This window comes from Zophobas morio, unplaced genomic scaffold (assembly GCF_036711695.1).
Source record: "Zophobas morio isolate AGI-343-1 ecotype UQ-CSIRO unplaced genomic scaffold, CSIRO_AGI_Zmor_V1 ptg000008l, whole genome shotgun sequence".
NCBI classification, from domain to species: Eukaryota; Metazoa; Arthropoda; class Insecta; order Coleoptera; family Tenebrionidae; genus Zophobas; species Zophobas morio.
The window spans coordinates 14,973,028-14,998,458 of NW_026972113.1; the positions used below are offsets into that span (position 1 = coordinate 14,973,028).

At 34.5% G+C, this 25,431-nt stretch overlaps 1 protein-coding gene across 1 annotated transcript in view; it reads left to right on the forward strand.

Annotated features, from left to right (window-relative positions):
- LOC135124895 (homeobox protein B-H1-like) overlaps positions 1 to 25,180 on the forward strand; it is a 69,245-nt gene extending 44,065 nt beyond the window's left edge. The window contains exon 3 of the mRNA XM_064050112.1: positions 24,480 to 25,180. Within this exon, the coding sequence (XP_063906182.1) occupies positions 24,480 to 24,921 (442 nt within the window). The 3' untranslated portion in view covers positions 24,922 to 25,180. The remainder of the gene's footprint in view (positions 1 to 24,479) is intronic.
- The last annotated feature ends 251 nt before the right edge of the window (positions 25,181 to 25,431 follow it).

Consider the following 25,431-nt stretch of genomic DNA (forward strand, 5'->3'; position numbering starts at 1 on the left):
TACGGGGCATTCTTGGAACGACATGAAGTAATTATGAAGAAAAAACCAAAGGGGTGTATGTGAATTGAGAATTATCAAAAATATGTATCATGGACACCCCCAAGACATTTTTCGTATATGTCTGTACAGTGCGGCCGTTTTGTTCATCTATGATTCTTCATCGAGGGGGGAAAAGTTCAAGAAGGGAACAAGAGAGCTATCCGAATATTGAAAATGCTGCGATAATTGGAACATTACGTACACCCCCAAGTGAAATTTGGAATATTTCGGACATTCCTGGAAGTGATGTAATTAAAAAGGAGAAAACAAAGGGAGTGTGTGGATTGAGAACTATGAGAAAAATTAGAACATTACGTACGCCCCCAAGTAATGTTTCGTTTGTCTCGAATACAATGCGGGTTTTTTGTCAGCGGTGAATATTCAGGGGGCGGAAATATAAAAAAAAAACAAGATGTCTGCGCGCATACTGAAAACACTGAACTAATTGGGACATTACATACGCCCCCAAGTGAAATTTGAAAACTGGGATTTTTTTTTTAATTTTTTGCTGTTGTGTATATTTTGTTTCTGTAAACAAGTTAATTAATGGACTTAAGTGCGCCCGATATCGTAAACAGTGCGACTTTTCTATTTTATTTTGGTCATTAGTCCACAACCCGCCCGACTATAATTAATTAAGTTATTTACCTAACTGTGACTAATACTACATTACGCAAAATGAATAATGGAGAGTAATATGTCATTGTGTAAAGTATAATACCGCTATTATAAGCAGCGCATTGTCTCCAGTCAAAAGTGGTTCAAACGTAAACGTTAATGGCGAAATCCCAGCCGGATATGAGATTTTAGTTTTATAATAATTATCCAAAGCACTTCCGCTTTTCATTCTAAAACATACACCAATATAAAACGCAATTTAATGTAAAATCCACTAACTGGAACGATTATTTAACCAAGGGCGAACTGTTTTAACGAGTAAATTACGAAATTGATGTGTTTTATTAATTTGTTGCTAGACACTAATTAGGCAGATTTATAAATTACGGCTAATGGATATAGTTCACGCTTCAGTGCGGCTTTATTAAAATAAATATTTATTAGGGACGCGAATTGCACGCGCGATTGTTTTCATTTGTGTGGAAAATTCGGCGTCATTGTCGAGTCGCCGCCATCGAACGTCGGTTTCGCGTCTCGTTGCAACTTCTTGAATTGTATCGGTGTAGTTTTTCGGGGCGCCAATTCACCCTACGACACAGTTAATTACCATAACCCATAAATTGCCCTTTCGGTCGTTACCGCACTCGTAAAACTCGTACGAGCTCTCATTGTGGATTTCTCATAATAAATCTTAAACGCGTTGACAAATGACTATCGGCCGCCGCATATACCTGTACCGTTTAGGAAAGTAGTCGAGTGTAATAAATACGGGCCGACCCCACGACTACCAACAATACGCTAATATGCCGTAATGGGAGTCATTTCATACGATATTACCACATGCACATGTATTATAATCACATTAGAGCGGTGGTCTGGTTTTTCTTTTATTATTCGAGCGATCTTAATGTCGCCACGGAATGCCAAAAACGTTGTGTAAAGTTCAATGGTTCTGGATCGTTTAGTATCGCAATCATTCCACTATAACGGATGTAAATTTTTCTGAACATTAACGAAATAAAAACGGAATAGTGCTCGAAGAGCGATTTAACGCAACGCGGCAAAAACGAAATGCTATTCGATAATGCTAGAATAATTGGGAAGGGAATTTAGAATGTGGCGAGGTGCTGCAAGCACGAAACGTAATTACGCTGGATGGCGAAAAACTGGCACAGAATAATGTGGAGCGTTCTTTGCCCGATTTTGTTTACTTTTCCTAGCATCACTGTCATTTTTACTTCGTCGGGCGGCGGCGTTCTGTAAAATAACGTGCTCGTGTAGGTACTTGTGGTTTATTAATCCGTTTGACAATTTGAAAGAAAAATGACTAGAAAATTTACAATAGAATTAATGAATCATTATGAACATCACAGTTATTAGAAATACAATTAAATTAACCGCACATCAAAAATCGGAGATCTATCTAGAGGATATAAAATTAAATCTCTTCAAAAGACCTGAATGCTCTACACCATGTCGGGGTTAAACACCGACTTATAAGAAAGCAAAGAATTTTAAAAATTTTCTTTGTACAGCCTCAATCTCGTTGCAATGGATTGCGTAGATGGGGTAGCAAATAACTGCTCCGTACTCCAGTCTTGATCTCACCAAAGAACAAAATACTTAATATGATAAGAGTTCGCTGAGTTAAATTAAATATAATAACTACAAAGTGACTTCCATCAAAACCTATTGTGAAAGAATCCTAGGATTTTCTAAAATTTAACAGAACATCTTGCGGCATCCAGATCGTTGTTATAGATTTCTTCTTTAGGTAAGTTTTGCTGGTGCTCAAGTATACCAACTATCTGCACCTGAGCACGAAATATAAAAGAAATTTTAGAATAAAAACAGAAATACCCAAGATTTTTTAGATTCTTAAAAGACGATAGAAGTGACTCCAAGATGATTGATTGATTCGACTGTCTTTTTTTTTTAAGAATTTAAAAGAATCTCAACGGTTCCACTGTTTTATTTTTAACCAAATTGTTATGAACCACATCGGCTGTTGATGCTGTTTTGTTTTTGATAGAATACAAAAAAAATCTCAATTTTTTGGAGGATATGTCATTTGCCAAAATCAGTCTTACCTTATCAAATACTAGCCCCGCCCACCCACCCTGTGTTTTCTTGGATGGTATGTCATCTGCCAAAATCAGTCTTATCTTAGCCAGTACTAGGCCCGCCCACCAGACCTCCATTTCAAAAGGAGACAGGGTGGGTGGGCGGGGCTCATTATGTTCTTCTGTCGAAACGGAGTGCTAACTAATACTTAATGAAATAATGGAACAAAAATTAAAAATATTTTTTTATATCTACAAAATTTTTATAGAGAGTTATTTTGACGAAACTCCAAAAATTGCTGTATTGCAAAAAGCGATTTTAGAAAAACGCTAAAATTTCCGAAGAAACGAAGCCGAAAATGACTTCTGGATATCGAAATCTTAGAGAGTATGTCATTTACCAAAATCGGTCTTATCTTATCACATACTAGCCCCGCCCACCCGCCCTCTATTCCCTTAGAGGATGTCATTTGTCAAAATCAGTCTTATCTTATCAAATACTATCAAATTGGTGTGTTTGCTTTTGAAACAATCTGAAATAATCGCGGAAACCCCTGCTTTTTTTATTTTGGGAAAGTTTCAAGAAATTTTGGGGTCTCTAGTGACCTTTTACTTCATAAGTATAAGCTAAGGAAGTACTGTAATTGAGTCTATTGGACGACTGGTTACATTTCTGTTTTCTCGACGTTTCATGGCCTCCAGAGTACGATAAAATAGATCTTTCGCTTCTGTGTGTCCGGATTTTTATTAGACAGATCGTTGTTATAGGTTTCTTCTTTAGGTTAGTTCTGCTGGTGCCCAGGTATACCAACTATCTGCACCTGAGCACGAAACATAAATTAAATTTTAAAATAAAAACACCAGAAATACCCACGATTTTTTTTTTATTCTTAAAAGACGACAGTGACTCCAAGATTTTTTTTTGTTAAGAAAACACCAGGAGGTCACGCAGCTTTCAGAAATTCTGTCAAAACCAAAATATGAGTGTCCTCCAAGATTCTTTCACATTATTAAAAAAAAAAAAAATCGTATGACCACGATTTTTTTTAAATTCTCTTCAGTTCAGTCAAAATTCTTTTAAATTTTTTGAAAAAAAAAAAACAAAGGATTTCAAACTCTTTCAAACAAACACACCAATGGACACCGAGATTCTGGAAAATTCTTTCCAAAATCTTAAGGGGTTCTGCTGTTTTATTTTTGACCGAATTGAAAAGAATCTCAGAGTCTTCTAATGCTGTTTTGCTTGTGAAAGAATTTAAAAGAACTTCGGGAACCCCTTGTATTTGTTTTTGAAACAGTTTGAAGTAATCTTGGAAATAGTTACTGTTTTTATTTTGAAAATATGTACCTAGTTAAAAAAACCTTGTGATTTTTAAATTCTTAAAAATCCTCTTTTTTAAGGATTTAAAAGAATCTCAAGGCCAGTTTCTCGATTTTTCTATTAATCCAGTTCTTAATTTTTCGACTTTTTTATATTTCAACGTTTCGGTTTAACAAGTTTTTGATTATTAGTGTTCTGGTTTATCGATTTTTGAATTTATCTTTTTTCGATTTTGCAGGTTTTCAATGTTCCAATTTTTGAACATCCCGATTTTTCGATTTTTCAAATTTTCGATTTTTGTATTTTTCATCTTCGATTTTTAGATTTCAATCTTTCAATTATTCAAATAGTCATTTTCCAATTTTTAGATTTTTCACTTCTTCGATTCTCTAATTATTATTAGTTGTCTCGGTTTTTCCATTTCTCAGTTTTTTGATTACACAAATTTTCGATTTTTCAATTTTCATATCTTTCATTTTCCTGATTATTGAATTTTTTCGATTTATCTTTTTACTTCCCGAGCGTAAGCAAAGGAAGTATTGTAATCGAGTCCGTCGGCCGACTCTCTACTTTTACGTTTTCTCGATCTTTCATGACCCCTAGAAGACGAAGAAATAGGTCTCCCATTTCCGTTTGTCTGTCCGTCTGTCCGTCTGTCCGTCTGTCCGTCTGTCCGTCCGTCTGTCCGTCTGTTGTCCCGGATTTTTATTAGACAGATAATCTCCGAAAGTACTCGACCGATTGTTGTGAAATTTTGTACTTATATTAAGAATATCATGTAGATGGTAAAACGCTAACCAAAATTTGTCTAATCATCCCCACCACTAATGCGATGACGTCACTTCAAAATTGTACATAGTAAATGGGTTTTCAATTGTATAAAATAACATAGTCCTACACATGTAGTTTACAACTCTGAATCGACTTTTCACCAGAAACGTCCAGATTTTTGAAAAAAAAATCAAAATTATAAAACAACATTTTGAAATTTAATTTTTAATCTGCTAACCAGAATGCTTTGAAATGTTGCAGATGTTTTAAAGCTATAAAGAGCATCATAAATCTTTAGTCAAAAAATATTTGCTTATCCCCTCCAAAAACTTGATGACGTCAGCTCAAAAGTTTGTGGAATAAATCATATCTAAAATGTACAAAATATGATGAGTCTGTACTTGTGATCTATCACTCCATTCATATTTTTTGGATTTGCATATACAGGGTGACTCAAAAAAATTAATGAATGCGTAAATATATTTTATTGATTTAATCAGGAACTACAAAACCGAATGCTCTGAAATCTTGCAAATGTTTTAAGGTCATAAAGAGCATAATAAATGTTTAGTCAAAATATATTTGCTTATCCCCTCCAAAAACTTGATGACGTCAGCTCGAAAGTTTGCCGAATAAATCATATCTAAAATGTACAAAATATGATGAGCCTGTACTTGTCATTTATCACTCCATTCATATTTTTTGGATTTGCATATACAGAGTGACTCAAAAAAATTAATGAATGCGTAAATATATTTTATTGATTTAATCAGGAACTACAAAACGGAATGCTCTGACATCTTGCAGATGTTTTAAGGTTATAAAGAGCATAATAAATGTTTAGTCAAAATATATTTGCTTATCCCCTCCAAAAACTTGATGACGTCAGCTCGAAAATTTGCCGAATAAATCATATCTAAAATGTACAAAATATGATCAGTCTGTACTTGTGATCTATCACTCCATTCATATTTTTTGGATTTGCATATACAGGGTGATTCAAGAAAATAAATGGAAGCGTAAATTTATTTTACTGATTTACTCAGGAACTACAAAACCGAATGCTTCGAAATCTTGAAGATATTTTAAAATTATCATAAGCATGGTAAATTTTTGATCAAAACGCATTTGGTCGTCCCCCCTAAAAAATTTATGATGTCACCACAAAATTTTGCTGAAAAAATCCTATCTAAAATGTACAAAATATGGTGAGTCTCTTCTTGTGATTTATAATTCCATTCAAATTTTTTCGATTTGCATATACAGGGTGACTCAAAAAAATTAATGAATGCGTAAATTTATTTTATTGATTTAATCAGGAACTACAAAACCGAATGCTTTGAAATCTTGCAGATGTTTTAAGGTTATAAAGAGCATAATAAATTTTTAGTCAAAATATATTTGGTTATCTTCTACAAAAAACTGATGACGTCAGCTCAAAAGTTTGCCGAATAAATCGTATCTAAAATGTACAAAATATGATGAGTCTGTACTTGTGATTTATCATTCCATTCATATTTTTTAGATTTTCTTAAGAGGTGGTTCAAAAAAATTAATGAAGTCAATTTATTTTATTGATTAAATTAAAGGCAACACTTATTATTAGTATTACACCCCAACCAACCCAATTTGGTAGACACAAAATTTGTTAAAGGAAAAACTCGGTTGAAACATAAGGGTAGCACGCTTATTTACATCGACTTTAACATTACAGACCTGCATTTGTTCACTTGGTTCCGCGAATGTGAAATAGACATGTTTATAATCAACCAATTCTGAATTTCACCGTCAAGAATTAAAATAAAACCCGAATGTTTTATATAATAAGCGAAGCAATAAAACCGATGGTCGTTTTGTTTACAGTTTCTCTGTTTGGCTCTCACGTATGCTGTTACGCTTGTCATCTTAAATTAAGAATGTTTATACATAAACGATTTTCAGTTGCCGTATACGTGAGTAAATTGTTTCGTTATTTTATTGATTATAAAAAATCAATATTCAAAACGACCCAATTCATTTTCCCGAAAATTTGGGAATACAATAATTTTATTCTTAGTATTACACTACATCTATCCCAACTGATATCCGTGTCCTTGCAAAAATGTTGATGACGTCATCGCAATTTTAAATTCCCACTACAAAAGTGTAATGAAAAAAAACACAATAGCCATGCAGTCGTCAAGTTTCCGACAGCGAGGGAAGTACTGTCTAAACTCTTTAGACCAATTTTTTCAATTATTCAAATTTACGATTTCTCAATTTTTCGCTTTTTCGATTGTTCAATTTTTCCTTCGTTTTTTAATCTTTCCACTTCGAAAATTTACGATTTTACAAAATTTCGATTTTTCAATTTTCAAAACTTCCACTTTCTCCGATTTCTTAGTTTTCGGCAATTCAGTCTTCCAACTTTTCAGTTTTTCGATTTTTCAATTTCCAAATTTTCAGTTTCTTGATTTTGCGATTTCTCGATTTTTTCGATTTTTTCGATTTTTTGATTTCTGGTTCATTGATTTTTGAATTTTTTTTTCGATTTTTCAGTTTTTCGAATTTCCAGTTTTTGAGCTTTCCAATTTCTCCATTTTTGTCTTTTTCGTTTTCGATTTTTAGATTTCTCTATTTTTCAATTATTCAAATTGTCATTTTCCAATTTTTTCGATTCTTCAAGTGTTCGTTGTATAGGTTTTTTAATTTTTCCATTTTTCAGCTTTTCGATTATACAAATTTTTGATTTTTAAACTATCAAATCTTCGAATTTGCATTTTTTCACATCTTCGATTTTTCGACTTATCGATTTCTTAATTTTTCGACTTTTCGATCTTTCAAGTTTTCGATTTTTCGATTGCGTTTTCTTAATTTTTCGGAAACCCCTTGTATTTGTTTTTGAAACAATTTGAAGTAATCTTGGAAATCCTTACTGTTTTTATTTTGAAAATATGTAGGTAATTCAATAAATCTTGAGGTTCGACTTTCTTTTTTTTAAGAATTTAAAAGAATCTCAACGGTTTCGCTGGTTTATTTTTAACCAAATTGTTATGAACCACATGGGCTATTGATGCTGTTTTGTTTTTGATTGAATACAAAAAAATCTCAATTTTTTAGAGGATATGTCATTTGCCAAAATCAATTTTATCTTATCAAATACTTGCCCTGCCCACCCACCCTCTATTTTCTTAGAGGGTTTGTTATTTGCCAAAATCCGTTTTATCCTATCAAATACTAGCCCCGCCCACCCACCCTCTATTTTCTTAGAAAGTATTTCATTTGCCAAAATGAGTCTTATCTTGGCAAGTACTAGCACCGCCCATCTCCCCTATTTTCATTTTAACGACTAAGTTTATTTCCGTTTAGTATAAGATTATTCATTTCATTGAGATTGGATTAAATCAACCACTAAAAAGAGAAAAACTAAAAAAAGCACTAATCTCTAGAAATAGCTGTATTTTAATTCGCGATTTTGGAACAACGGTAGGAGTTTTCGAAGAAACGAAGCCGAAAATGACTTCTTGATATTGAAATCTACAGGAAAATGTGTTCAATTAATTTTCGGAAATAATTGAAAAATTGTCGAAAATGTCAAAAGTGCCAAAATCAGTCTTATCTTATCAAATACTAGCCCCGCCCACCCACCCTCTACTTTCTTAGAGAGTATTTCATTTGTCAAAGTCAGTCTTATCTTATCAAAGACTAGCCCCACCCACCCGCCGTCTGTTTTTTTTCGTGGATGTCATTTGCCAAAATCAGTCTTATCTTATCAAATACTATCAAATTGGTGTGTTTGCTTTTGAAAGAAACTGAAATAATGTAGGAAATCCTTGTTGTTTTTACTTTGGGAGAGTTTCAAGAATTTTTTTTACTTCCTGAGTACAAGGTAAGGAAGTATTGTAATTGAGTCCATTGAACGACTGGTTACTTTTCTTTTTCTCGACGTTTCATGGCCTCTAGAGTACGAAAAATTAGATCTTTCGCTATTAGACAGAAGATCTACGAAACTGCTGGACAGATTGTTGCTAAATTGTATATTTATGTTATTAACAACAAAATTGATGACGGCATCTCCAAAATTTATAATCGTAAATGTGATTTAAATTTTATAAAAAAACATACTGCTGCACTTGTGGTTTATGAATCCGTGTTAAGGGAAAACCCAATGGTTCGCGATGTCGTAAAAGTTTTAAGATTATCGTAAGCATGGTAAATAGTAATGAAACATAGGGTAAATGTGTACAAGAGTACGCACTTAGTGTAAAACTGTCAATAACTTTTTAATTTTTTTGGATAGACAAATTTTATGATATGGGTTCGTTATATACATGTTTGGAGATCAGATATATTTAATTGTACGTCTCAAGACCACTATATTTTAAAAGTAATTTCAATTTTTGTCAAGATGTGTAAATGCGCACTCTTAGACAGTTCATTGCACAAGAGTGCGCATTTGAATGCTTATGAGTGCGCATTACATTTTATAAAAAAATATTTCTTTATAAGGTGAAAATAAATGGGAATAAGTGACCACAGACTACACATAAAACGGGATACCTATTTCTACGTACTCTAGGGGTCTTAAAAAGTCGAGAAAACGTAAAAATAGAGAGTCGGTCGACAGACTCGATTACAACACGCTCAGGAAGTAAAAATTAAAAAAAATCACCATAACCACCACCACACAACTTCAGAAGCAGTACAAAGTAGTATAGTTAAATAATTCATTATCGTATGATATGTATCTCCAAGACTATTAGACTACGTAGTGCAAGCAGTGCGCACTCTTATACAATACCTCGCTGCGCACTCTTGTACATTTGTACATAACCTAATGTTTTCAAAGTTAAAAGCTTTTGATGGATAGAAAGTATAAAAGTGTTAGTGTATAACGAGACCTTAAAAGTTACAACTAATGAAAATTATTACTGTAAAATAAAAAAACTGGTACGTACTTTACAAAAAAACTAAAACTATGAGCGATAAAAATTACATCCACACAACGTGTGAACATAAAATCGTTAGTACGACCAAACTATAAACTATATTCAGGTCACTTTTGCACCTTTATCTCAGGTTTAGCATTAAATTCTGATTGGTATAACTTCATCTTACCCAGATGGCACTAATAAGCAGAAATCATGAGTGCGTACTCTTATACATATTCGCACTCTTGTACACATTTACCCTAATCTTCTCCGTTCCCCCAAATCGACAAAAAGTTCCGGGATATAGATTCCAACGTGCTGATTTGAAAAATATAGCGTTTTTATGGTCCCGGAGCAAAATGTTGGAAATATCCGGCTGGAACCTCCAACTTTTTAAAAAGTCCCATAATTTCCAACATTTCAATTGGCGATTCTGGAAAAGTGGTAGGATTTTTCTACGAAATGAAAAAAAAAAGAATTTAAAAGAATCTCGGGGACCTTTGGTGTGAAACGCAAGGCATCCCAAGATTTCTAGAAACATTTCCAAAATTTCAATTTTTTTTAGTGTAAACAGTCTGGATTTCCGAGATTATTTCTAATTTTTTCAAAAATGAACAGACCAAGGGACCTCGTTTCAATTCGGTAAAAAAAGACACAAAGGACCCAAAATACTTTTATATTTAACAAAAATCAAAGGATTTCCGATATTGTTTCAAATTATTTCAAAAACCAAACACCAGTCGGTTTTCGTTTTTAAGTTAAATCTACTTCTTTATGATAGTTTTTCTATGAAAGTTTTTAAATCCTTTTATCTTTTCGTAGATATAACATATTTTTATTTAGGTGTATATTCTGATTTCACTTTTAAGTGAAGACTATGAGATATAATTTTCATGGAAACTACTTGCCCATTTTTTTAATTTCAAAATAAAGAAGAGGTCCTTTTAAAATGTTCTCTGAAAATCTGTTCATATTATTTTAAAGTCCTCTTAATATTTTCAACTAATTCCTAAAAAGATGGGTTTGAAAAATACGTTTACACATTTTTTTAATGTTTTTGCTGATTCAGACAATAAGTTTCTAAAAAAATATGTACTTAGCTCGATATTCCGAAGTGGACAAGAAAGAGTGTCGGTCGAAGCTCTGTAAGAATTAGCGTTAAACGATGGCTCGTAGTGACTGGGTAAAAAGTTGATTGCTTTTTTATTTTAAATTGTTTCACAAACGACTTTAGCTACCTGGAGAAAAGAAGGATCAAACAACGTTTATCCAGCACGAATTTTTTCCCATGAATAAAATAATTTCGAAAATTAGTGTTAAATATACATCAATGTGGGACACTGCTTTAGACGTTTGTCGGCGGTCGAGTAACATACGTGTTTTGACCATGTCACCCAAAAATCGCGACCCTGCCACCACTCGACCATGCATCCTATGCTCTCCCACTAAAAACCTTCCTTTTACCCGGTCCATTGCCCATGATTCACCATCACCAATTCCGTGTAAGCCCCACAAAAAGGGCATCCTCGGAACGAATTTGCTTAGAGGTACATTGACATGGAAGAATGGAGTGCGGCGCTCAAAAACCCATCGCGTCCAATGGACGTTTACAAGCGTAGTGGTAGAAAATTGTTGTTTAAACAGTGCGCGCTTTTTCTCGACGTTCCGTGAGCGTTGATAAATTTTAATAGCATATCAATGAAAAGTGTAGCGTCACGAAAAAAGCCATATTTAAAATAAATAGATTTCTTGCTGCTGGCGTACGCTGTCCGCACTGACTGGCATTTTGTCCGGCCAACAAAAGCCGAATTCTCATGCCTGCTTAAAAGCTATTGGGTACATTAGTTATGCCGGTTCTTGCCCATCCACAAAGTAAATATTCGCCGAACTGTTTTACGCCGAAGAGGCTGAGGTTGTTGTTTTTAGGTGGAGCGGCTCGACTGTGTAAACATTTTAGGCCAAAACGCAAACATGACCACTGGAGGCCAAAAAAGGCCAAAATGGACGATAAAAACATAAATATAAAATTTGACAACAGTGGGTCCAGCTGCTTCGTAGACAATTTTGAATTTTTTCCCAACAATACGGATGTCTAGAGTAAAAACTCAACTCGGATTCATAACCCACATGTGTAGGAGTATCGTATTTTATAAAAATATATACAAAATCACTATAAAGTTCTTTAAGAATTTTTTTTCCTCCACCCTGAGATCTTCTCCCGCAACAGTTGTTTAAAACCATTTAGTCACCTAATTGTGGCCCAAAAGTGCTGACGTGGCATGCAGGCGCCGACAAACAATTACCAGCAGAAGACTGAGAGTCTCACAGCCGCCCGCGTCTGTTAATAACATTACATATTAGTGAGCCGCCGCCCGGATTACTCATTATCGGGCGATCGACAAGCCAAGTCATCCCACTTTCCGATAGCCGATAGGCGGCGGCAAATCTCGCCTAATCCGCCTCTGCGGCCATAATTGCCCTAATTGCGCTGTCCGCGGAGTCCTCGGTGCGCCATCGTGCACTCGCTGGAAATTAGGCCTAATTGCTTCGCGTTGCGTGGCATGCGATTACGGCCGGATTAGGCCGAAAGTGGCCCTTATCTCGGCGTGGATAAGGCCGAATTCGGTGGCGTAAATCGTGCATTTATGCAGACCAACGGAGCCTTGGTTTCAGCACGGATCACGAAACGTCGAGATGTTATCGACTGCTTCGTTTACTGAAATTTGTACTGTAGTCGAGTCGCATTAAGGGCGTCAAGTTATTAATGTGCCTTGACCGAAATCGCCGGCGACTGTTTTTCTTATCGAAAGCTGTAATTATTGCTTTGGTAAATGGACACGCGGGGTTGGTAGGGCTGGGGCGGATTATACTTTCAGATTTTCGCGGCGGGGGGATTAGGAGAAAGTGGTTTTGGGAGAGAGTGTGTTGACACCCGGGGGGCAGTTTGTTAACACGTCCTGAGCGTTAGCTAAACTACTGGACCTATTGTTGTCAAATTTTATAAGACCAATTTTTTCGTGATCATTGTGATGTCTTTGGACAGAAACGTTTCGTTCGAAAAGTGTGAGACCGAAAACACATATAAAAGCACCGTATTTTGAATCTGGCCGTCTAGTTGGCTTCTTACAAAATAAAGATCTCTATCTACGGATATGTTATTTTATAAAACTAAAATTATATTTACTACTGTAAATTTTGGAGATGCCGTCATCAATTTTATTATTCATAACATAATTATAAAATTTGGTAACAATCTGTCCAGCAGTTTCCTAGACTTTCTGTCTATTAAAAATCCGGACAGATGAAAGCCAGACATACAGACAAAAGCAAAGAACTACTTTTTTGTACTCTAGGGGCCATGAAACGTCGAGAAAACAGAAAATTAACCAGTCGTTCAATGGACTCAAATACAATACTTCCTTAGCTTATACTCAGGAAGTAAAAAGACACTAGGGACCTCAACATTTCTTGAAACTTTCCCAAAATAAAAGCAGCAAGGATTTCAGAAATTATTTCAAATTTTTTCAAAAGCAAACACACCAATTGACAGTATTTGACCAGATAAGACTGATTTTGGGAAATCACATACCTTCTAAGAAAATAGAGGGTGGGTGGGCGGGGCTAGTATTTGATAAGATAAAACTGATTTTGGCACTTTCATCATTTTCGAACATTTTTCAGCCATTTCCAAAAATTAACTGAAGACATTTTCTCGTAGATTTCAATATCTAGAAGTCATTTTCAGCTTCGTTTCTTCGAAAACTCCTATCCTTTGTTCAAAATCGCCAATTTAAATACAGCTATTTTTAGAGATTGGCGCTTTTTTTTTAGTTTTTTCACATCCTAGATTTGATAGATATTAATTTCCACTTCTACTCGACTGAAGAACATAATTAGCCCCGCCCACCCGCCCTGTCTTCTTTTCAGTGATTGATTTTATCCAATATCAATTAATACTATGCTAAACAAAAATCAAATTAGTCGTTAGAATGAAAATAGGGGAGGTGAGTATTACTTGTACTTGCTAAGATAAGACTGATTTTGGCAAATGACATACTCTTTAAGAAAATAGAGGGAGGGTGGGCGGGGCTAGTACTTGGTAATATAAGACAGTAAATAAAATAAATCAGTGAAATGGAGATAGGAGAGTGACTACTATTGATATTGTTCAGTCTTCTCTTAGCAAATACTAGCCCCACCCACCCGCCCTTTATTTTTTTAGAGGGTATATCATTGGCCAAAATCAGTCTTATCTTAGCCCCGCCCACCAGTCCTCTGTTTTCGTAAATGGTATATTATTGCGAAAATCAGTCTTATCTTAGCAAGTACAAGCCCCGCCCACCCGCCCTCTATTTTCTGAAAGGGTATATTATTTGCCAGAATCAATCTTAACAAATGCTAGCCCCACCCACCCGCCCTTTATTTTCTTAGAGGGTATGTCATTTGCTAAGATCAGTCGCATCTGAAGAAGTGCTAGTGGCTATGTTTTTTAAACTGTAAAATTGAAACGTCGAAAAACTGAAGAATTAAAAAAATCTAATACATATTTGAAAAATCGAAAAATTGCAAAATCGAAAAAGCAAGGATTTCCGAAATTATTTCAAATTCTTTCAAAAGCAAACACACCAATTGACAGTATTTGACCAGATAAGACTCATTTTGGCAAATGACATACCCTCTAAGAAAATAGAGGGTGGGTGGGCGGGGCTAGTATTTGATAAGATAAAACTGATTTTGGCACTTTCATCGTTTTCGACCATTTTTCAACTATTTCCAAATACAGCTATTTTTAGAGATTAGCGCTTTTTGTAGTTTTTCCACATCCTAGATTCTATCTATTATTAGTTTCCACTCCCACCCGACTGAAGAACATAATTAGCCCCGCCCACCCACCCTGTCTATTTTCAGTGATTGATTTTATCCAATCTCAATAAAATGAATGATCTTATTTATATTAAACGGAAATAAAATTAATCGTTAGAATGAGAGTAGAGGAGGTGGGCGGGGCTAATACTTGCTAAGATGAGACTGTTTTTGGCAAATAACATACCCTCTAAGAAAATAGAGGGTGGCTGGGCGGGGCTAGTATTTGATAAGATAAGACTGATTTTGGCAAATGAGATAAATTCCAAGAAAATAAAGGGTGGGTGGGCGGGGCTAGTATTTGATAGGATAAGACTAATTTTGGCAAATGACATCGTCTAAGAAAATGGAGGGTGGGTGGGCGGGGCTAGTACTTGATGAGATAAGACTAATTTGGCACTTTTGACATTTTTGACCATTTTTCAACTATTTCCGAAAATTAATTGAAGACATTTTCTTGTAGATTTGACTATCTAGAAGCCATTTTCGGCTTCGTTTCTTGGGTAATTCTTAATAATTTTTAAGAAAATAAAGTGCGGGGCTAGTATTTGATAGGATAAGACGGATTTTGGCAAATAATATCGCCTAAGAAAATTGATTGTGGGTGGGCGGGACTAGTACTTGATAAGATAACACGGATTTTGGCAAATGCCATGTCCTCTAAAAAAATAAAGAGTGAGTGGGCGGGACTAGTATTTGATAAGATAAGACTGATTTTAGCACTTTTGGCATTTTCGACCGTTTTTGAACTATTTCCGAAAATTAATGAAGACATTTTCTTGTAGATTTAAATATCTAGAAGTCATTTTCAGCTTCGTTTCTTCGAAAACTCCTATCGTTTGTTCAAAATCGCCAATTGAAATACAGCTATTTTTAGTGATTGGCGTTTTTTTTAGTTTTTTCACATCCAAGATTTGATAGATATTAATTTCCACTTCTACTCGACTGAAGAACATAATTAGCCCCGCCCACCCGCCCTGTCTTCTTTTCAGTGATTGATTTTATCCGATCTGAATGAAATGATCAGATTTTAGCCATACTGAACAGAAATAAAATTAGTCGTTAGGATGTAAAGAGGGCCGGTGGGCGGGACTAGTACTTGCTAAAATGAGAATGATTTTGACAAATGGCATACCTTCCAAGGAAATAGAGGGTGGGTGGGCGGGGCTAGTATTTGATAAGATAATACTGATTTTAACATTTTTGACGTTTTCAACCAAAAATTAGTTGAAGAGATTTTCATGTACATTTCGATACCTAGAAGTCATTTTCGGCTTCGTTTCTTTCGATTTTATCCAATATCAATGAATACAATACTAAACGAAAATCAAATTAGTCGTTAGAATGAAAATAGGGGAGGTGAGTATTGCTTGTACTTGCTAAGATAAGACTGATTTTGGCAAATGGCATACTCTTTAAGAAAATAGAGGGTGGGTGGGCGGGGCTCGTATTTGATAGGATAAAACGGATTTTGGCAAATGACATATCCTCTAAAAAATTGAGATTTTTCTGTATTCAATTTCAATTTCTCAATTTACCAATTTTTAAGTTTTGCAGTTTTTCGAATATTTGAAAAATACGAAAAATGATAAATCGAAAAAAATCGAAAAACTGGAAAATCTAAAAATCAAATTTTCCATTATCTTGATTTTTCGACTTTCTGAAAATTGAAAAATATGAAAATTGATAAATCTGAAAATCGAAAAACTGGAAAATCTAAAAATCAAAACAACGAAAAAATCAACCATAAAATCGAAAAGTCGAGAAACTGAAATATCAAAAAATTGAAAATTTGAGAAACTGTAAAGTTTGAAAACCAAAAAATCGAAACTTTGTATATAAAACCGAGACAACGAATAATTGAACAATCGAAAAGTTACATAACTGAAAGATGAAGAAAGCGAAAGACCGAGAAAGGCAGAAATCGAAAACACGAAAAATCGGTAAATCGGAACGTCGAAAAATTGGACAATTGAAAAACTGAAAAATCTAAAAAAAAAATCCAAAAAACGAAAAGCTCATCGAAAAATCGCAAAAACGAGAAGTTGAAAAACCCAATAGTCGAAAAATTAAGAAATCTATAAAAATCGAAAAATAAAAATTTCTAAAATCGTAAATTTAGAAAATGGAAAAATTATAAAACGCAGACAAGGAATAATTGAATAATCGAAAAAGTGAAGAATTGAAAATTTGAATAACTGAAAAACAGGAAAATCGAAAAATCAAAAAGTGAAAAATTGAGAACGAGAAAGACAATAATCGAAAAACCGAGAATTCGGAAAGTCGAAAAATTGAAAAATCGAGAAACTTAAAAACCGAAAAATCCAAAAATAGGTAAACTAAAAAATCGAATTTTGAAAATTTGAATGCTTAAAAAATAGAGAAATCGAAAACTCGAGGACGAGACAGATAAAAATCGAAAATTTGAAGGATCGAGAAATTGAAAAATCGAAAAACTGGAACATCGAAAAATTGGTAAACCAGAAATCTAATAATCGAAAAATCGACAAAACGAAAAGTAAAAAAGTCGAAAAGTCAAAAAATTAAGAATCAATGAAGCGAAAAGTGGCCGAAAATTAAAAATTCCACAAATTGTAAGCTTTAAAAATTGAAAAATCGAAAATTTGTATAATAGAAAAGTTGAGAAATGGGAAAATAAAAAAACCGAGACAACGAATAATCGAAGATAAAAATCAAATTTTGATATTTCGACATTTGGAATATTAAAAAATCTGAAAATTGAAAAACCGAAAAATCGAAGACGAAAAAACAAAAGCCGAAAATTTGAAAAATTGAGAATTCCAGAAATCGTAAAGCCAAAAAATAAAAATCCAAAAATCGATAAACTGAAAACTTGGAAGATTTAAAAGTCGAAAAATTAAGAAATCGATTAATCACAAAATCGATAAATTATTAAGAAATAGAAAAGCTGGAAAATGGGTAAATTAAAAAACAAAGACAAGGAATAATTAAAAATATAAAAATTGAAAAATCTAAACATCTAATAAATGATCGAAAAATCCAAAAACCGAAAAATCTAAAAATCAAAAATTCGAAAAAACAAATCAAAATCGAAAAGTGAAAAAACCGAAAATCCAATAGTCGAAAAATTAAGAGAACGCAATCGAAAAATCGAAGATCTGAAAAAATACAAATTCCAAGATTTGATAGTTTAAAAATCAAAAATTTGTATAATCGAAAAGCTGACAACGAACAATTGAAGAATCGAAAAAATTGAAAAATGACAATTTGAATAATTGAAAGATAGAGAAATCTAAAAATCGAAAACGAAAAAGACAAAAAAGGAGAAATTGGAAAGTTCAAAAACTGGAAATTCGAAAAACTGAAAAATCGAAAAAAAAATTCAAAAATCAATGAACCAGAAACCAAAAAATCGAAAAAATCGGGAAATCGCAATATCAAGAAACTGAAAATTTGGAAATTGAAAAATCGAAAAACTGAAAAGTTGGAAGATTGAATTGCCGAAAACTAAGAAATCAGAGAAATTGGAAGTTTTGAAAATTGAAAAATCGAAATTTTGTAAAATCGTTAATTTTCCAAGTGGAGAAATTAAAAAACGAAGGAAAAATTGAACAATCGAAAAAGCGAAAAATTGAGAAATCGTAAATTTGAATAATTGAAAAAAAGATAAATCGAAATCAGCTCATTTTTAACACTAATTCTGATATTTCTATTCCACTGTGCCAAATTACTGTTGAAGATGTTCTGATAAATTTAACCACTTTGAATATTTATTTTCTGTCTTTAGCAACCTCGTCAAATCGTAACTTTTTCCTAACAATTCAAGCACTCTTCTATGTTATGCCAAGACCTAGTTTTGCTCACCCTGTATATTACAGACGAGCTCCATAAATATTAATCGAATAGCCTAGTACCGGTTCTAAATTCGCGCATACCTCCATGTTAGCCGACTCCAGCAATTACATGTAAATTATCCCTAGAAATACAACTTGCAACACGCTTTTGTGATATTAAGAAATGTTACGTATTCCACCATCATTAAAAAACATTTAACATTTTTATTCGTGTTTATTACACGAATATATGAATGAAATTACCATTATTTAGCCGGATTTTCTACATTTCTCGAATACCTGCCTTTACTACACTATTAGGAGATAAAACTACACGAAACCGTCTCGCGAAATTAGTCGAAATAATTAATTTCGCATCTGAAAGGAATCACGATTAACATAATTTCGAGTCCTCAAATTGTCATCGGCCACCCCTCCATTCAAACGTACGACTAGGAGGGGTGCAACGGTCCCAGTTAATAATGCTTGCGTGCTCGCCCCGCTTCTGAATCGTATACACAAGATGTTCACATTGCGGTTTTACTGTAATTAACTGCAGGAGAAACTACAATAGGAACATACTCGAATTATACTGAACGTTTCTAGCAGTGATTTCGATAATTGGATGAGTTCTGCTTCAGTAGATTTCGACGGTTTTGTGTAATGCATATTTCGACCGATTGATGGGAATGAGCAGGTAGATGGATGATATTGCGAAATTACAGCATTGCGGAGCGTGCTATTATGCTTTGTTTTAGAGCTTAATGGCGGGTTCGGGGCACATTTTTTTTTTTTTTTTCGTTAAACTAGCAGTAGTAAATGCGGCGAAATTTGTCTTTTTGTGGAAATGCGTGCCGTCGTGTCTGCCTATAAATTACTTTGCTTCAAAATAGAGAAAAATGATAATGGTATAAAGTTAAACTAGCGTTATTTCCGCTCCAGTGCTGATGTAATCATGCTTCTTCTATCCAAACATGGTCACACTCTAATGACAGAAGTCGCTGCTTGTATGCGAGGTTACTTAATCTATTTAAAAGCGAGGATCATATAACGTGATGGTGGAGTTGGGTTACCGTTACATTAAAAAAATTGTAACGATCCACTTGTTTCTGAGAATGTGGAATTGTGTTCGCTTGTTACGGAATTATCAGCTGAGGGGGACTGAAACCTCGGCTGCGCCTCGTACATTGATTTTTCAAAAACCACTAAAAAAAAAAGAGTTGTGACAGTTTTACAAAATTTCCGTAAATAATGGAGGTATGGATTTTTAAAAATACGTCACGCAATCAAAAAGAAAAAGACTACTCTACAATTACTCCATTTACGCCATCATCGCCCCATCAAATTCCTCCGCTTCTCGGTAACCCACACCTCTCCGTTTTTGTGGCTCCGTAATAACTTCCACCGAACCCGAAGCCATGCTTAGTAATTCCTTCTTCAAACAATGATCAAGCATAAAGATTAGAATATTGGTTTTCAACAAGAACACCAATTTACCAAAGCGCTTTTTAATTTTCCTAAATCAATAATAACCCCGTAAAAAAAGCGACCGCAGCAAAAGTGCCGAATCACCGGCCCAAACTAGAGCGCCGGAACTGGCAAATTACTTGTTTTTAGCAAATCTGCCGCAAAACCGAACACAGTCATTTAGCTAATTATGGTTTTTTCGAGATTGATTTCGGGAACGTGTCGGCTACGACTCCGCTTTCCTCTTCGTCTTCGTTGTTCCTCCTCCACTCCCACGGAGAAGTTATTATAAGGAGATTAGCGTGGAAAGTGACAGTCATATCGTAATAGGGTGGGCGTAACGTGCTTGTATTTAATCAAGTTTGCCGCGAAGGGCTGGGGCTGGCAGCCCTCTGGAACCCTAATTGCCCGCTTCACACGACCGAAGAGATTAACGCCGCTGGAGGCGGTGCACGCCGCCGCCAATACAAAAACCACACTCACATTTTTTAATAACATGAACATCAAAAAATCCAAAAATTTTAAAAATCGAAAAACTGAAAAAGTAGAATCTAAGGGACTTCTAGAAAACTTAGAATCTCAAAAATCACAGGATGTCTGGAAGTTTTTGACCATCTTTATGATCTAAGTAACTTCTGGGATATATGGAATTCCTGGAATTTTGTGTATCTTTAGAATTTTTGACTTTTAGGAACTTCGGAATTTATGGAATCGTTGAGAAAATATTTAGAACTTTTGAAGTTTTTAATGTCAAACAAGTATAGAAAAATCTTCATAATTCGGAATATTCAAGCTCTTAAAGATCTTTAGAATCTACAAACTTTTCAGGATCTTCTATTGTCTAGATCATGTAGAAAATTGTAAACTTGGGTGTACAAATTTTTAGAGTTAGGAAAAATCTTCAACAGTTTTCAAAATTTTCAAAATATTCGAGATCTTCAGGGGTCTATAACCTCTGGAATTTTATGATTGCTATTTCTGCAATATTTATATCTCTGTACGCTTAATGTTGGTAACTTCAAACGTTTGTCGAAAATCTAGCATCTCAAGTATAACAAAAATCTTCAAGATCGTCAAAATTTTTTTAGAATGTCTATAACGTGTAGAATTTTTGGAATTCTTAGAAGCTTGTCCAATATTTCTTTGGTCTTTATCTACTACTAGCAATCGCTGAAATAATTGGTCGTTTTTAGAATTTCTGTACTGTTTATGATCTCTGGAAGCTCTACAACACTTTGAATGTGAGAATGTCTAAAACATGGAAGATATTCTAGAATTTCAGAGATTTATGTCTATATTATCTACCTTAACCACGTGCAGGTTTCAAGAATCTCTCAAATAATTCTATAAACTTTTAGAGTTCAACTATAGAGATTCCTGGAAATTTCGGAAGAACTTTCTAAATTTTAGAACCTGTTTAAGAATGTATAGAACATCTAGGATGCTCTCCAGGCTCTCTGACAAATGTATATTTGGAATTTCAATGGCCTCTATAATTTCGGAGATTTCTAGAAAATTTTGAGTGTTAAAAATCACAAAAATATCTACTTTAACAATCTTTATGTTCTAGAAACCTCTAAAATCACAGACATTTCTAGAAAATATAAGAATTCCAGGATTACAAGGATTTCCGGAAACTTTGAACGTTTAAAATGATCTCTAAGCACTCTTAAAAATGAATGGATGAAATGTCTAAAATCTTTGGAATTTCTGAAATCTTGTTCTAAATTCGTCGATGTTCTGGATATTTAGAACTCATAGCAAAGTCTAAAATAATTAGAATTTTAAATTTTCTAAGATAGTTGGTATCCCAGGAAACTCAATAAAGTGCGAAATTTCGTACCTTGGGAATTTTCAGAATTTCTATATTTTTTATGATCTCTAGGGTTTAGAATGCTACGGATTTCAAAATGCCCAAAATCTGAAGGACTTTAGAATTTTTGTAGTCACAGAATTTCTAAAATTTCTGAGATTCCCAGAAAACTTTGGATCTCAAAGATCACAAGGACATCTGGTCTTTAGAATTTCAGAGTACCATTTCTAATGTCTAAAACAGCTGATTTCTACGGAAAATCCGAAATCCCTGAAATTTGTTGTATCTTGATTTCTGGAATCTTTGAACTTGAATGTTCTTCTTCTCGTCTTCGTCATCTCTTCAAGATCTTCAAAATCTCAAGAGTCTTAGAATGTCTAGAACATCTAGAACGATCTCTAATGACGCTAACAAATCCGTGTAATTTTTAGAATCTTTAGAATTTTTGAAAACTGGTCTATGATTTCTATGACCTGAATCTGTGGGACCTTAGTAAATAATTAGGACCAAAATAGTTCCTACCTTGGCAATTTCTAGAATTTCTGTACTGTTTGTGATCTCTAGGAGCTTTAAAATATTTCGAATTTGAAAATTTTCAAAACACAAAAGATGTTTAGAAATTTGGAATCTCAAAAATCACTACGATTCTGGAATACTTCTGTATGTGAAAAAGTTTTCAGAATATCTACATTAACAACCTGTAGGTTTCAATAATCTCTAGAATCTCGGAGATTTCTATAAACCTTTAGAATTCAAAGAATACAAAGATTTCAGGAATCTTTGAAACTCTGGGAGCATCTTCTAAATAAATTTCATAATCTTTTCCAGGTTCTTGAAAATTTTCAGACTCTTAGAATGTATAGAATGTCTAGGATGATCTCTAGGCACTCTTACAAATGCCTGTAATTTTTAAAATCTTCGGAATTTTTTGGAACCTTATTCAAGGTTTTTATATTCTGGATCTATAGAATTGGAGCTGTGGTTAGAACCGAAATTTCTATAGCTGATATCTCTGGAAATTCAGAAATGCCTGAAATTTTTTGTACCTTGGAAAGTTTTAGAATATCTACGTTATTTATGATCTGTAGCAGCTCTAGAATATACTTCGAATTTGAGAATGTTCAAAATCTGAGGTATATTTTGAATCTTAAAAATCACAAGAATTCTGGAATTTTTCAGTATGTGAAAAAGTCTTCAGAATTTCTACTTTAACACTCTTTATGTTCTAAAAATCTCTACAATCTCAGACATTTGTAGAAAATCTAAAATCTTTGGAATTTGTGAAATCTTGTTCTAGATTTCTATGATCTGGATTAGACTAGATTTTTAAAAATTTTAGAGTCCTAAAATATCTAGAACTTCTAGAAACTTTATAATTCCTCAGAAATGCCTAGAATTTTTTGAAGGTTTAAAATTTTTGTAAGCTTGTCGAAGATTTGTAAGTTGAGGATCTTTCGAACTCGTAGTAAGGGCTGAAATAATTAGAACTTTAAAAAACTGCGAAATTTTCCTCTAGGAATTTAGAATGCTTCGGATTTCAGAATGTACAAAATCTGAAGGATATTTAGGATTTTTGCGGTAACGGAATTTCTAGAATTTCTAGAAAATTTCTATGGAATTTCCGAAATGTCTGAAATTTGTTGTATCTTGATTTCTAGAATTTTCTTCTGCTCATCTTCATCATTTCTTCAAGATCTTCAAAATTTTCAGAATCTTAGAATGTCTAGAGCATCTAGAATGATCTCGAGAACGTTAACAATGCGTGGAATTTTTAGAATCGTTAGAATTTTTGGAAGTTGGTCCATGATTTCTATAACCTGAATCTGTGGGACCTTAGGAAATAATTAGAACTAAAATCTTTCCTACCTTCGCAATTTCGAGAATTTCTGTACTTGAATTTGAAAATTTCCAAAACACAAAAGATATTTAATGTCTGTGATTATAGAATCTCTAAAATTTCAGACATTTTTACAAAATTTTAAATGTTAAAAATCACAGGTATTGTGGAATCTTTCTGGATATGAAAAAATCTTCAAAATATCTACCTTAACAGTCTTTATATGTCGAGACCCTCTAAAACCTTAGAAATTTCGAGAAACTATCACAATTCAAGGATTACAGGAATTTATGTAATCTTTGAATCTGTGGCAGCATATCCTAAATTTTAGAACCTTTTTCTCATCTTCGTTAGTTCTTCAAGATCATCAGAATCTTCAAAATTTTCAAAATTTTCATAGTCTTAGAATGTCCGGAGTGATATCTAAATACAAATATCTGGAATTTTTGGACGCCTGTGCATGATTTCTATTATCTGGATCTATGGGATCTTTGTAGTAATCTCTTAAATATTTAGAAGGATATTTAGGATTCCTACATTTCCAAAAATCACGGTCTAAGAATGTCTAGAATCGTCGGAATTTTTTGAAGTTCGTCCAACATTTGTATGATCTGGATTCATCAGACCTTAGAACTTGTCGAAATCTTTTTGAAATTTCTAAGATAACTGCTATCTGTGAAAATTTTGCGAAATTTTTTGTATTTGTGATCTCTAGGACTTCTAAAGTACTTCGGATTTGGGAATTTCCAGATTTTAAAGGAAATTTAGGATATTAGAATTTCTATGGTCGCAGTTTCTATAAAATTTCAGACATTTCTATCAAATTTATTTGGAAAAAGTCTTCAAAATTTCAGTCTTCCAAACATTCAAAGTTTTAGGAATGTAACGAAATCTTAAAACTTTTAAAATTCGTAAAATAAAAACTCAAAATACTTGCAATTGAGAATTTTTTGTTGTTGCAGGACGAAATGGAAGCGCCAGACCGCCGTCGGCCTCGAATTACTCGCAGAGGCGGGTAACTACGCCGCCTTCCAGCGCCTGTACGGCGCGCCCCCGTACGGCTGCTGGTACCCCCCACAGAGCGCCGGTCCCACGGCCGCCCCCAGCGCCGCCGACATCTACTACCGACAGGCGGCGGCCGCCGCCGCCGCCACCCTCCAGAAGCCCCTCCCTTACCGCCTCTACCCGCCCGGCATGGGCCTGGGCATCCCCGGGCCCAGCGCGCACCTCGGCTCGCTCGCCGCCAGCAGCTCGCTGAGCACGCTCTCCAGCTACTACTCCAGTCCCAGCGCGGAGGGCCCGTCCCCGCGCTCCCCCAGCCCCGACGCGCCGCTCGACCCCGGCTCGCCCGGATCCGGGGGGCGGCGGACGCCCTCCGAGGACGAGGACACCATCCACGTGTGAGGGCGGGGGACCACATTGTGATATAAAGTGTACTATAGCTATGGACCTGTTATTTATTTGCGCTTTTACGTGTCGTGTAGATTGTATAGACAGAGCTGGACGATTCTCTGGAGGGAGGAGTGACCGGGGGGTTCCAGGAGAGGATGTATGTGTACATGTACGGATTGCACTTTCGTTGTAATCGTTTTATTTTTGCTCGATGAGTATGTTTATTCATGTTATTATTAGAAAATATAGAATAAAGGATTTTAAGTTTTTATTACCAGAAGTTTCTTTTATTTAACCGGAAGAAAAAAAATATTCAGACACTGCAAGCAGCCGATGACGTCGTCACTGGATGACAAATAACCTTGGTGGAAATTGACACAAACAAGCACACTGCGTTTATGAGCAACGAAAGTGTAAAAAATCATGTTGCATGACTATCGAAACGTTTAAAGCTCCACTTATTACCATTAAAAAGTAAAACCTTGGCAAATTTACATTACACTTTTGATAAACGTGATGTAA